The sequence below is a fragment of the Aythya fuligula genome, chromosome 6, assembly GCF_009819795.1.
Source record: "Aythya fuligula isolate bAytFul2 chromosome 6, bAytFul2.pri, whole genome shotgun sequence".
In the NCBI taxonomy this organism is placed as follows: domain Eukaryota; kingdom Metazoa; phylum Chordata; class Aves; order Anseriformes; family Anatidae; genus Aythya; species Aythya fuligula.
This window is the reverse complement of record NC_045564.1, coordinates 13,923,976-13,937,086: the sequence shown is the minus strand read 5'-3', so window position 1 is coordinate 13,937,086 and position 13,111 is coordinate 13,923,976. Positions and strand designations below refer to the sequence as shown.

Below are 13,111 nucleotides of genomic sequence, written 5' to 3'. Positions count from 1 at the left end.
TTGTAACAACCTATTAGGACAACTTGAAAACAAATGAATTAACATCCAAAAAAATGAAAGAATGCAAGGCAAGAGAACCTTTTGTAAAATTAAAAGGTATTCAGCATTTGAAATGTTATTTCTTGTGTGGTTGCACTCCCTGACGTTTCTATTCTTGTGATAAGAGAGAGCTCAGAACTATCAGAACAATAATGTTGTTGAAATGGGTGAGTAAGCAACTTCAGAACTCTTTCTGTATGAGAATGATGGTGAAGGTAAAATCAAAGGTGGGGATTTCTCATTTCCTGTAACAAAACTGCTGAGAGGAGTACTGCAGTCTTTTACTAGTTTGCAGCATCATTTTCTATTTGTGTGCCATAAACTTTAATTTCTATAATTTCAATGTAGCATAACTATGCTAAGCATGATGATGTAACTGGTCACTACATTAAGATACACTGAAAAGAGCTTCACCATTTTGTGTTTTCTTTTAAACTGTGACATTGCTGGAAAACCCTGTATCAGTAATGAACAAAGTGGTGGTGATGCAGAGGACTGGTGTTTGGTATTTGAGCTTGGCTTGTGCTCATGTCGGACTGGACTGGCTATGGCACAGAGCTGCCCAGCTGGGATGAGTACTTGGTTGCCTGGTGGCCATTGGATTTGGCTTGGAGGACATGAGCTATGCTGTCTCCAACATGGTAGCTCACTGTGTGGAGGTTTCCACTGGATTGCCCATGGGCATTTGTAGTGCTGTGGGTTACAGAGTAAAAGGTGTTGAGGGTGAAGAGAAGGGGTTTTCCTTAAGCCCAAATTTATCCAAGCACAGAGATATGCTCTCAGTACTGCAGGAAAAAGATTCTGCTGACTGACTAAAAGTCTGTTCCGTGTTATTGTGCTTTTGTGTTGAACTTCCTGCGTGTTGTTTCTTTATTTCTCCGGAGGTGTCAGGGCAGTCTAGCTTTTACTGTTTGTATCCTTCCTTTTAATGACTATTATTTCCTTTGTTCTACTGAAGCTAAGGAAACTCTTACGTGGGATTATTACAGGTATCTAAATCTAAGTGGTAGCACTTCTGAATGCAATCTCCGAATTGGTTTACCATATTTGTCTTGGCTAGTTCCTGAGCCAGAGACGCTTCTTCGTTGGCTTTCAGCTGTGGGGAAAAAGGTCAAGAGACATGCTTTTAAGTTGCAGGCATGCTGTGGGTGCAGTTCAAGCAGGTTGGCTTCAATACTGCACATAATCCTTAGTGATGTGGTTTATGGTTGAGAGCTCTTGCCATTATGAGAGCTACCAGAATGAATAAAATTATATGGTATTGCTGGTACTGGATATGGTGAAATTTGGCACATACAGGGAATAGGATAATAATTCTTATCTGTGGGATTAAAGTTGTTCTTTTACTGAAGTATTTGTGACCCGATTTAGATTGTATAGCAGGAAAGAATTGTTTTCCCTTATTTGAGGCACCTATAGTCTGTATCTGGCTCTTCTTTGAAACCTGTGTGTAAAAACTGACTTTTAAGACTACTGTACCTGCAAGAATTCATTAGTAGGAATTTTGTTAGATGAGGATAATAAAAGATTGTTTTATTTCGTGGAAGTTCTGAGCTTAAGTTTAATTGGACTATGGATGTGGCTGTTGTAGGGGAAAAATAGCTGTACATTTTTAGCTTCTGCCAAGATGTGTGTGACAGATGGTGTCTTGTCTGTCCAATATGAATTCTTTCTGCTGTATAAATATTGATTGGAGAAAATAAATGGTGTTCCGTAGCTTTAAAAGATATATTCTTGTTTGTACAAGAGTGATTAATGCATATTTAAAAAGGTCTTGGACAGAATAGCACTGGTACATGCAAAACTTAGCACCTGGACAAATCTAAAAGGCCTGGTAGAAGTCTCTCTTCTCACATGTTTTGAGGAAATAAAATGGTCCCTGTGACTTCTTTTGTGGTAAAAAAAAAAACAACATACTTTATTCAAAGTGGTTGTCTGGAACATAATCAGTAAATGTGCAAAGATGGTCAGCTGCTAATCTTTGGGCAGCGCAGGTGCTTGATGCTGTATTCAGAGGCCTTGTCTGCTCATTCATCTGTCCTTTTCTCAAGTACCCTTCCAATTTTTGGGATGACCAACTCTTTTTGTGACAGACTTGGTGGAACTTCAGGGCTTCAGAACTTTGTGCTGATCTCAAATAACTCATTTGTCTGATTCTTTGTCAGGAATGTCAGGAACTATATTCTGTAGCTGTTGCCTCTACAAGGTCCTGCACAGAAATTTGCTTCCAGATGTTTTCCGGGGTATTGTTGAAATTGTGTTTTTTCAAGGAACCTTATCATGCAATTCTCATGGGGTTAGACATAATAATTTTACTAACCTCCTGTGGTGTTGGTATTTGGTACATAATCAACTGTCTGTGCACATAAGTAAAAACAACCACGTAGAATTCATGGAAGTTCCACTGAGGCATCCATTTCTAGTATTTTGTCTACCAGTTAATACCAATACTGTGCTTTTCTTAAGCACTTTTTTATGTTGCTGTTGTTTTTTATTTTCCTTTGAATACAGGGTTGAATTTTACAACTTGAAGGTATTGTGTGCATCTTGTAACATAGAATTACTATCATCAATTATTGTAATTTAAGTACGAATAGCAGACTATGGAGATATAGAAGAATACCTATCTGGAGCATAAGCAATAGAGCAGTCAAACCTGTACCAATAAAAGCATACACTTCAGTGGCATATTCTTACGAAAAGCGCTAGCTTTAGGTCAGATATTCTTTCCTTCCTCCAAGTTTCTCCTTTTTCTTTCCATAGGTTTTCATTTATAGCTGTGATTTTATATAATTATTTTCTAAATTTCATTCAGAAAATACATCAGAATATTTTTCAGTAATTTTAATAATTACTGAAAATTCTTCAAGTGTGCAGAATTAACATGACCAGTGAGTCACTTAGCACAGTCGTTCAAACAATAGTTTTGGGGTTCAGCCAAAATAAACAGTCCTGATTAAGAAAAATTAAACAACTGTGGAGTGTTTAGACAGAACGGTAACTGAATGCTTTCTGTTGAACTAGTAGGTTATGCCAAACTGTTAAGACACAAAAAGCTGGAAAAATGTCCATTTCAGCCCTTTTGCTATACTTAGTCAACTCTCTGATCTGTCATTCACTGTTGTACTCAGAAAGTTTATTATTTCACCAAAATATTTTATCCTATGTTTTATATAATAGAATAAATAAATAGAATAAATAAATAGAATAAATAAATAGAATAAATAAATAGAATAAATAAATAGAATAAATAAATAGAATAAATAAATAGAATAAATAAATAGAATAAATAAATAGAATAAATAAATAGAATAAATAAATAGAATAAATAAATAGAATAAATAAATAGAATAAATAAATAAAGAAATAATAGAATTACCACAGTAGCAACTACATTGAAGTGTTGATGTGCTTCTTGCCCTTCAGTAGGCTTCCTGAAATCAAACTAACTCCTTGTAGAATTTATATGTCTTCATATTTTTGGTAGAAGTAAACTTGGCTAATGTATTTAATCTTAAAACCAATCTGAAGTGTTTTGTACACTCAAATGTAAGAATAGGTATGTGTGGGTCAGGGGTTTCTGAAGTTCATTAACGCTGAGTAACCATTATTAAATTTACAGCAGTCTTACACATTCACTGTATGAAATCCTTGGTATTGTTCTGAATGAATTTTCAGAAAAAATATAATCTCTTCATGCTCATCCAGACTTAGCATTCGGAACCATGGTCTTTTATAGCTGAGCAGGAAGACCCTTACTGCTGCTAGGTTTACATCTTTCAAGTTCTAGCTTTTCTTTAGCAGCAAGAAATTTCTACATACATGTATTGCTAGAGAGGAATTCTGAAATGGCTCTGTGACCTGCAAGGGAATCACTGTGTTTTCTGAGCTGGGAAATGTAAAAATTACTGTATGTGGAAAAAAACTTTGCCCAAGCTAGATTTGTTTGTTAGGCATATTGCGTTTTCATACTTCGTTGTGATATTTGTTTATTCCTAAAATAAGTAATTGTGTAATTTGCAGAAGGAACTAGTATTTGAATTGTTTGGAGATGACTGTATTATGGTTTTACTATAGTTAACATGGGAGATTAAATGCACATTCTTTGATTGCATTTAATAGGTCATTATATTGCTTTAAAAAATGGAGTTACCGCTGACATAGAACAGTCTCTGGGCAAGAAGCGCTGTAATTAGTGTGAAAGTAGGTCATGCTTAGGAAAATCTGTGTCTAAAATACAGATTTCGGTGGAAAGAATTACAGAAAACTTGATGCTGTGGGGTTAAGTTATATGCAGCAGGTTGAACAGCACTTTGCGTGCTATTCTGGAGCTACATAGCAATTGACAGAAGGTTTACTTCTAAATTTGAAGTAAATGGACCAAAACTGCTAGTTAAATTGGAAGAAAGAGGATAACTGCTACTTACAGTGCCTGCATTTATTTGTTCTGTTTTTCTCTGCTAATTTTTTATGATTCTTAAATTGTAGAAACATAGCAAAGTTTGAGTCTGATTAAAATGAAAACTCTACTGCAGCTCTCTGGTTCTTGTGTGCTGGCAACCCTTAAAAACATGAACAAATTGAAGAACTTTTGAAAAATGCTTATTTCTAGCAATTTACCTTTTGGGATTTAAGACTGGGGCTCCTCCTCTCTGGAGGAGATGACTTTCAGATTATCGGTTGTTCAGCAATTCCTCAAGGGCTGCAGAGCAGAGATCTAGAGCTCAGCTAACAAAGGTTGCTGCATAAGAGGCTGGAATCCCACTCTCCGCCAATATTGTGTTTTGTCCAGTGCTATGGTAACAGGAGCAAAAGGTTGGAAAAACATTCCATGCCAGAAAAGTGAGCAGATGCAGCTCTCAGGGCACACAAGAAACAAATCTGTTGAATAGGAAGGCTCCGGTTTTGTTCAGCAGTTCTTAGCGTGAACTTTTCCTGACTTCCTGCCACTTCTTTATGTTGGGAATGGTAGTTTGTATAATTGGGCGCTCTGCCTGGTTCATTGATGCCTGTTTAGCACCGGGTGTCACCACCACCTTCAGCGGAGCGGTACAGCAGAGGTCACCTTTCAGCAGGCTGACTGTGGGCATCATGAACAAATTGACCTGTGCTCTGTGTGTTCTGCTGAAAGCAAGGGAAAAGGCCTGTGAGCTGTGGGGACTGCTGTGATTTTTCAGTCAGACAAAAGTATTTGTGTCTGGTCATGTAATGAGGTGCGAACGTGCATCTTGGGTGATAAGGCTCTGGCGTACTTGGTGATGTAGCGGTGGAGGAATTGGAGACTTTGGCGTTTAGCTAGTTCTACAGTAGGCAGTAAGGGCTGTCCCCTCTTCTTGAGAGAGAGAGGAGCATGCTCCATGGTTGGAGTGAGGGGAGAGATTGGGGAACCTTTCCTGGGCCGATGCAGGGAAACCTCTTCAGATTTCTCAGTTCCCATGTTTAGTGTTGATCAGCTGCCACTGGATCTCTTTGAGGCTCTGCTTGTTTGAGCATAAATCTCTAGGTGTGGGAGGGTCAGTATGCTGCCAGGGGCTCTGTCACCTCACAGAAGTATGTTGTATGCTGCTACTGTTGTGTGAAGGTTTCTTTTTTTGAGGTTTCTTTTCTGATCTCTACGTTCTTATATGAAATAAAATATATATATTTTTTGTTCTGTCAGGTTATGTATCCGAACCTGTTCCTTTCAGTATGTCTGAACTGGCAGCAGCTTTAAAAAGCACCAAATAAGAATCATTTCAGATGATTTTCAAATGATTAACTGATTATTGTGAAGGGGGCTGTGTAAGCCAAGCAGGGTAATTTCCTAGAAAATGAAGATGATTATGCCAATCCCTGGCCCCTGGTTGGTTTAAGGGGCCTTCTTCTCTATTTCTGAATTGGCAGATTCCTGTTACTTGGTAGCTGCATGGTTATCAGTTATCAAAAGTAGCTAATTTAAAATACATTAACTTACAGAATGATAACATAGGGGGGGCTGCCAGCGTGAGGAGGTCGGGACAGTGGAAGTCCACTGAGGGCCTTGCATTAGTTGTTTTGACAATGCAGGCAGAGTTTGGGGCATGGCACAGCCACGGTTGTTGGGGCAGACAGCAAAGGCTGCCCAGTGGCGTGTGTTCCTGGGGCCACGGGACTCCTTTCTGTGCTGCCCAAAGACATGGGACTGCAGAAAGAATAGGCCAATGGCAGGCTGATATAGCTGTGCTAAGTGATGTGGCTGGCATCTCCACCTGTTTGATTACCTCTCTTTTGGGAGCTGCTGGCTGAACAGGGTGCATATCATCCCCTTACATGCTGTAGTTACTCTTCGGCAATTACAGGCTGTCCTGCCATCGGACTAATTATGTTTGTATATAGGCTGTAAACTATGATGATGGATGATGCGGCTGTGTGTCCTACTTAGCTTTTCTTGCTATGAGGTTGCAGTGTCTGGCAGTGGACACTTGGAAGCAGAACCTTCTTCTATTGCCACAGCTAACTCTGCCTGTGATTTGAAATGAAAGCTGTTAGTTGGCCTCTGTCGTTGCTATGTACTGAAGTGATCTGAGAAGTTATACTTGGATGGAGAAACTGACAAAGTTGGGCAATAACTCAAATGTTGCATTTTGGGGGAGCTGAGATAGACATCCTTCGTAGGGTAGATTTTGTTAGATTTCTTGAGAGAAAAAAATAAATCTGTTCCTCTGATAGTGTTAAGGAAAAATGGTGTGAATAATACTGTTTTATAGTGGAGTGTAATTATTGTATGATTGTAGCTTGTTCTGGCTTCTGAAGGCCACTTGGATTCTGAAAAGTGACTTTTGCAAATGGCGTAATGACGTTTAATTGTTATCAAGTAGCTGTAAAATCAAATATGAGTTGAAGTGCATCAATGATCCTTACTTGCATACTCAGTGAAAAGTAAAGCTTCCTCAGTGAGTGAAGAGCTGTAGAACAGCAGGTGCGTGAAACAGTAGCGATAAGTCTCTGGATCTTTGCTCTTTCTTTCTGAGGTCCTTCATTCAGCACATCTGTATTGGAGTAGTCTCTTATGGCCACAAATTTGATTAGCTTACTGATATTAAAGCTGAAGTTGGCCTTGTTTTTGGAACTCTAATAATTACATTGATGAATGAAATAGAAAATTATCCACTTCTTTCAGCTGCGTTATTGCCAAAGAGCTAACAGTGAGGTGAAGAATCCACTGATTAACAAAATAAACAGTGACAGCCTTAAATACTCGTGGAGAATAGATTTCTGTCATTGCTGGTCACTTCTCAAGGAAGAGCTACATTTGATGCTGTAAACCAGTGATGAATTACTATTAATGTAACTTCATGTTAGCTACACTTCAGATGCAGATGTATTTGGATGCTAGCAGGCTGTTCAGTTTCTAGTGATAAATCATTTTAAACTATTTTTTTTTTTTTGGGCATAAACACAGGACTTTGGCTCTGTTTTCAAAGAATAGGAAGTTGCTAGTTTTGATGAGAGCAGGACATTTGCATGTGAAAAACGGTCTTCAGTGCTTGTATCTGTGGGAAAATAAAATCCTAAATTTGATCCTGGTGTTATTTAAGGGAAGCAGATGACAGATTTATTGCAATGATGCTGGCAGCATGAAAACAGTGGTGTAAGTGATTAGATGCTAGTCGGGCAAGTTGTGCTCGACCACTGCTATCATTTGTTACCTTTTTCTTCTGGGTGCAGTAGACTGATAGTCTTGTCATAAATTTCAGACCAGTAGGTTAGTTTTGCCCTTACTGGCAGCCTTGAATGCAGTATGCATTTAAAAAAAAAAAAAAAAAAGTTTTTCCATTTCAGAGGCTAGTTAGATTTGTGTATATTTTTTGAAAGGTAGTTTTCCTAGCTACTAATCAAACCTACATTTAGAGGGCCAGCACAGAAATGAAAATACCTAATGATTCAACTGCAGTAAAAAGATAAGACTAATTTAGTGAGAATGACCACCTGATATTGACTGCAAAGGTTTACTGATACTGAGTTTCAGCTGGCTTAAAGTTTCAGAAGTCACACTTATGATCTAGAAATTCCACTAACACTTAGTACATTGTTAGTATTTTAGTAATCTGAAAAACAGAACAGCCTGATGTTTCACAAGTATAAATAGGAGTATGTTCCTCAGCTAGCATGTTTTTTTTTAATAGTATTCAGATAAGTTAAGCTAAATTGTCATCATAATTTACTCATAAAAGTGGAAATAACCTTATTTATATTTATATTCATATCTGTGGAATACGATGAATGCAAGTAACCTTGCATTTGAAAATGGCTTTTCTTTTTTAAGTTCATTGCTTCCTGTTTAAATTGTAGAATCTAATTATAGGGCTTATGCATTTTTAATTGTAAAACTGGTATCTTCTCTAATGGTTACGTTTAGCCTAAATGCCAAAAGTTCCCTATACAGCTTTTTAAATTGATGTGCTTACATTACTGTGTGATCTGAGCTCAAAAGGTGATGCGTTTGATTACATTTAGGATATTCAAAATTCACAATACTATGAGAGTAGTCCTAATTGCTTTTTTTTTTTTTTTGACTTGTGTTCAGAAGAGCTGACTGCAGTAACTTCACATTTAAAGGTATTTCAATTGAAAAACGCATTGAATGAGCAGCAAGTTAAATGCTTTTGTTTAGGTGTCGATTACAGAGGCTCTTCATGCAATTGTGAAGAAATACAGTTTTTGGTTAAACAGTTATTTACAATGTGGGATGGTTTAGATGCCTGCTACCTCTTTCAGTGTGTGGACAGTCCACTCATGGCTCAAGTTTAATTGTAGCATTGATTCTTGCACCGTTTCTTCTGCGAGTAGTTTGCTAATAAAAAAAAAGCAAATGAGTCGCTAGTAAACTAACATGTTCCATTTTTACTAGGTGGTACAAAGGCTGGTCAAGCAGGTTACTTTAACTAGAGCTATCTATCCATATAAGGGCATGTTAAAATATTGCAAAGTAAATACTGTCTCCAAATTCTGGAGGTCCCATTTCTTGTAAGTTGTATGCCAAATAATCAGTCCCACTGATTACTTGGCATACAACTTACAAGAAATGGGACCCACTAGTCCCAGTGCATCTTGGTGCTTGTGGTTGCTGTTGAATACAGAAAGCTGTCAGTGGGTTTTCGGAAGCCTGTGTATGAGAAAGAGATTCCTGTTCACATCTGAAATATGGCTTGGTTATGTTTCTTAACATTTGATTAATTCATAATGGTTAGGGTATAGAGTACATGTAAGTGAGTGAGATGACTACTACCTCTCCTTGTTCTTAAAACAAATATATAAACATTTAAATGGGGTCATGAAGAGGTCAAGCTAGGCCTTTTCCCTGCTGATATAATAACACCAATAATTGCACAAATGAGCAATATGTAGAGAAGACTGTTTACATGTAGGGATGAATTATTTAGAGATAACAGTATTCTAATTGACACAGAAGAAAAACTCCCCCCAAATCCAAGTACTTTGGAGCTCTGGTTATACTGAAAAATAGGTGAACTGGATTTCCTCCTGTATTCCTCCAGTATGCAGGATCCTCCTGCACATCTGAAAGGAAGATACTGGAGTTTTCTAATTGTTCTGTGGCATTATTTTTTTCAAGATCTCTGGAATACTAGGAATGAGCAGTTCTAGTAGTGAAGAAAGGAGTAAAGAATATTCTTGAGTAAGTACATATTTAATGAGGTAGTTTGTTTAAAACAAAGCTATTCTTTTTTTTACTGTCAATTATGTAACTTTTTGGCTTGATTCTTGCATAATTATTAAATTAATGATGCCTAGCATTTTTCTCAATCATTTTTTCTAGCTTACCAAAGGTCCTTGGAAAGCACTTGGGTAGGCTAAGCAAATACCATCTGTGCAGTTGAATAAATGTGTATAAAATATTTAATTATGGGTAAGGCACATTTTGTTCTGAATAGCGAAAGCTTGTTGAACTCTGTCATGCCGACCACTGAATTCCACATCCTTTCTACTGCGAGCAATTTGGGTTATACAATCTAGTATAAAAAAAATAGAAATATTTTCAGGTGAACATTTGTACTGAGTTCAATACATTCCTGAGTTTTGTTAGAGTTAGTGTCCCTCTAAGTCCATCTTTGGACTTGCATATAGAAGTGCAATTGTGTGGGGTACCACTTCCTGCTGCAGCAGAGGTGGCCATTCCCAGTAGTAGCAGGAACATCCTTGGCTGGCAGAAGCACCAGGTGAGCTCTTCGTGGTGTTAAGATGATGGTCTTACAGCTGAGAGCAACAGCAAAGCATGCTGCTTTGTGACTCAGTGGGAACCGCCTGGTGTGGGTATTGTGTGGAGAAGAACGTTAATGCTGAGCTGCTGAAGAATGTGGGAACAGAAAACATCAATGATCCGAACTCCTTAAGGCTGTGCAGATGATCTACTTGTGATGTTCAACTATCTTCCTAACATTGCTTGAGAAGTTGAAGCTGGGAGTTCAAGAAAAAGCTTTCAAAGTTTGTTTCAGAGAATTTTCAGCTCTGTATAAAGGTATGCAGAGCAAATCATATTTGTTCAGGTTATCAGCCAAATACCCAGACTGGACCTCTCAATCAAAAGGGTTTTTATGCTAATAACAGTTCCCAGTGTGTTTGTAGGATTGCTGTTTTATGAGAAGCCAGTTCCTTGTTGAACTAGTGTAAATGGGGGTAACTTGAATTTAGCTGGTAGGTGTGTACATCAGTGAAAGACTAGCTCTGAATGTAGATTTATGTTTATATTTCTTTAAGCAGTAAAACTGGAGCAGAGGCTCCTAATTTCTAAAATGATAGATTGTCTTCCTTTTGTTCTCCAACTCTTTGGCTATTAATGAAACAAATTGTGCTTGTTGGCTTCTACTCAGCTATTCTGGATGTACAGTGTGCTGATGTAAATCAGCAGTTTCTGCTGCTATAAATAGACTTCAACAGCAGCTGCGGAGCAAAACTGACAAGCTTCTGGTCATTTTTATTATTGCCATTCAGAAAGTGTTTGAATAGCTGTGAAAGTGTCCTGTGGTGCGTATGCTTGCTGTAGCAATGATATTTGGAGACTGAGCTGAGGCTACGAAGAGAGCGAGAGTGCATTTAGATGCCAGTGGTGTGAGAGCTAAGACTGAGAGTTGTGTTCCTCCATTTGGAAGTCCTTAAGCTACGTTTGGAGCTTTTTTCTATAAAATGCATGTTACCCAGCTGGCTGAAAGTCAGGAGTTCTTAGATGGAGTCCGGACTCCATATTTTTCTGATGTCTTTATAGCTAGATATAAGCCTTTATAAGCATCCTTGACTGTGGGACATCAGCATATTGTGGCCTGAGAAGTTGTCCCCTAACATGTTTAGTTTCTTATTCTGCTGAGGTGTTTTCTTTTGTTGCATAGCTGGGCAAGAATGCTTGCCTTCTACAGTATCCTTCTCCTCCTGCACCACCTTAGGAGCTCTTGCATGATGAATAGCAACTGCTGCTATCCTCCCATCTAGGAAGCAGAATGGAAAGTGGCAGCTGCATGGCCTGCAAAAGTGGATGCTAGGAGGCCAATCATTGTTGTGGCTGGATACGGGAGATGCTGCCAGGACAGGAAAAGTACTGAATATTTTTCATATGGGCATTTAATGGAGTCCTATGCTTATGTTTACATGTTGTTGTTTTTTTCTCTTAAAATCCTGCTTTTGAGGATCTTGGTACAAGGTCTCAGGAAATATCTTTAGCTGCAAGAATGATTTTCCTGTAGTAAAGATACACTTAATTTCTGTGCTGCCCTGGAGTGCATGTGGTCAAACAGAAGGTAGAGTCAGCTTATGCTGAAAGAGAGGGAATTGCTTTATTTTCCCTCTCTAGGACAAGCATGTTTCTTGAATCTCAATATGCACCCGTGTGAAAAATAGGAAGGTGGGAGCAGAACCTACTTGTCAGCTGTTACTTTAGAAACAGCACCATCAGCCTGTGAGGAGGCTAAAGATGACCTAAGTGACATTCAGAGTGTATTACAATGTCTAGCAAACTGGAAACTAAAGTCTCTTAGCATCTTAGTTGTGTGTTTTACCAGTGGTTTATGCTGTTTTCTTTATACTGAATTAGGTTCTAGTAATGTTTAACTATTTATGGGAGAAACACCTTAACAACTAGCCTCTTAATTTATTAATTCTAATGTTTTTTGAAGTAAACGTATGTTCTTCTAGTGTATATTTGCTGGCTTGGTAGCCTAAGTATTTTAAGTGCTCTACTACTAGAAAAATAGAAGAAAACAGACTTGTTCTTTTTAACAGTGATTCTTCTGATCTTTTAATTCAGCCACCACTTTCAGGGAAAAATTATAGTTCATTCACTGTGACTGAGTGCTTCCATTTTTAACGACTGTTTGTGGCAATAATGAGGTCTATATAATTGGAGAGGAATATGGTACTTGGCAGATCCTTGCAGGCTCTTTTGAGAGTACACATTGAAGTACAAAGTTTAGAAGGGAGTCTAAATTCTGTAACAGGAATTGGATGAACTACCAAATCATGAATATAAAATCATAAAGAGTATTAAGTATTTTGGAGTGCTTTTAAAGTTCATTGCAAAGGCACAGTATAAGAAGTTGCATTTCCAATATTTCTAGAAAAGATTAGCATGTTGTATACTAGCGTAATTCCTTTTTTAAAATACTGAAACTGTTAAAATATGAAGTTAATATATTTTGTGTAATGAAGAAATGTAAAGGAGGAGAAATGATAACTTATGTAGAATTAGTTGGACTCTATAATTCATTGTCCTTTAAAGACAGGCAAAGTGAGTTCATTCCAGGAATGTTTGTGTGATAGATTTTACTGAATAAACCTTTTATTTCTGCTTTCAGTCAGCAGATAAGCAGCGAGCCCTAGAAGAAACCAAAGCCTACACAACCCAGTCATTAGCAAGCGTAGCCTATCTGATCAACACTTTGGCCAACAATGTTCTCCAAATGCTGGATATCCAAGCATCCCAGCTTCGACGCATGGAATCTTCAATCAATCATATTTCACAAGTGAGACCTTTTTCCTGATTTCTTGTTCTCTGTTCATGAAATTATACAGTAGATAAAACTCTCACTGCATGTGACTTACCTGATGT

At 37.9% G+C, this 13,111-nt stretch overlaps 1 protein-coding gene across 12 annotated transcripts in view; it reads left to right on the top strand.

Moving 5' to 3' along the window:
* ABI2 (abl interactor 2) overlaps positions 1-13,111 on the top strand; it is a 59,391-nt gene that overhangs the window by 9,602 nt on the left and 36,678 nt on the right. For all 12 annotated transcript variants that reach the window (XM_032189554.1, XM_032189555.1, XM_032189558.1 and 9 more), the window contains exon 2: positions 12,858-13,025. In XM_032189554.1, the coding sequence (XP_032045445.1) occupies positions 12,858-13,025 (168 nt within the window). The remainder of the gene's footprint in view (positions 1-12,857; positions 13,026-13,111) is intronic.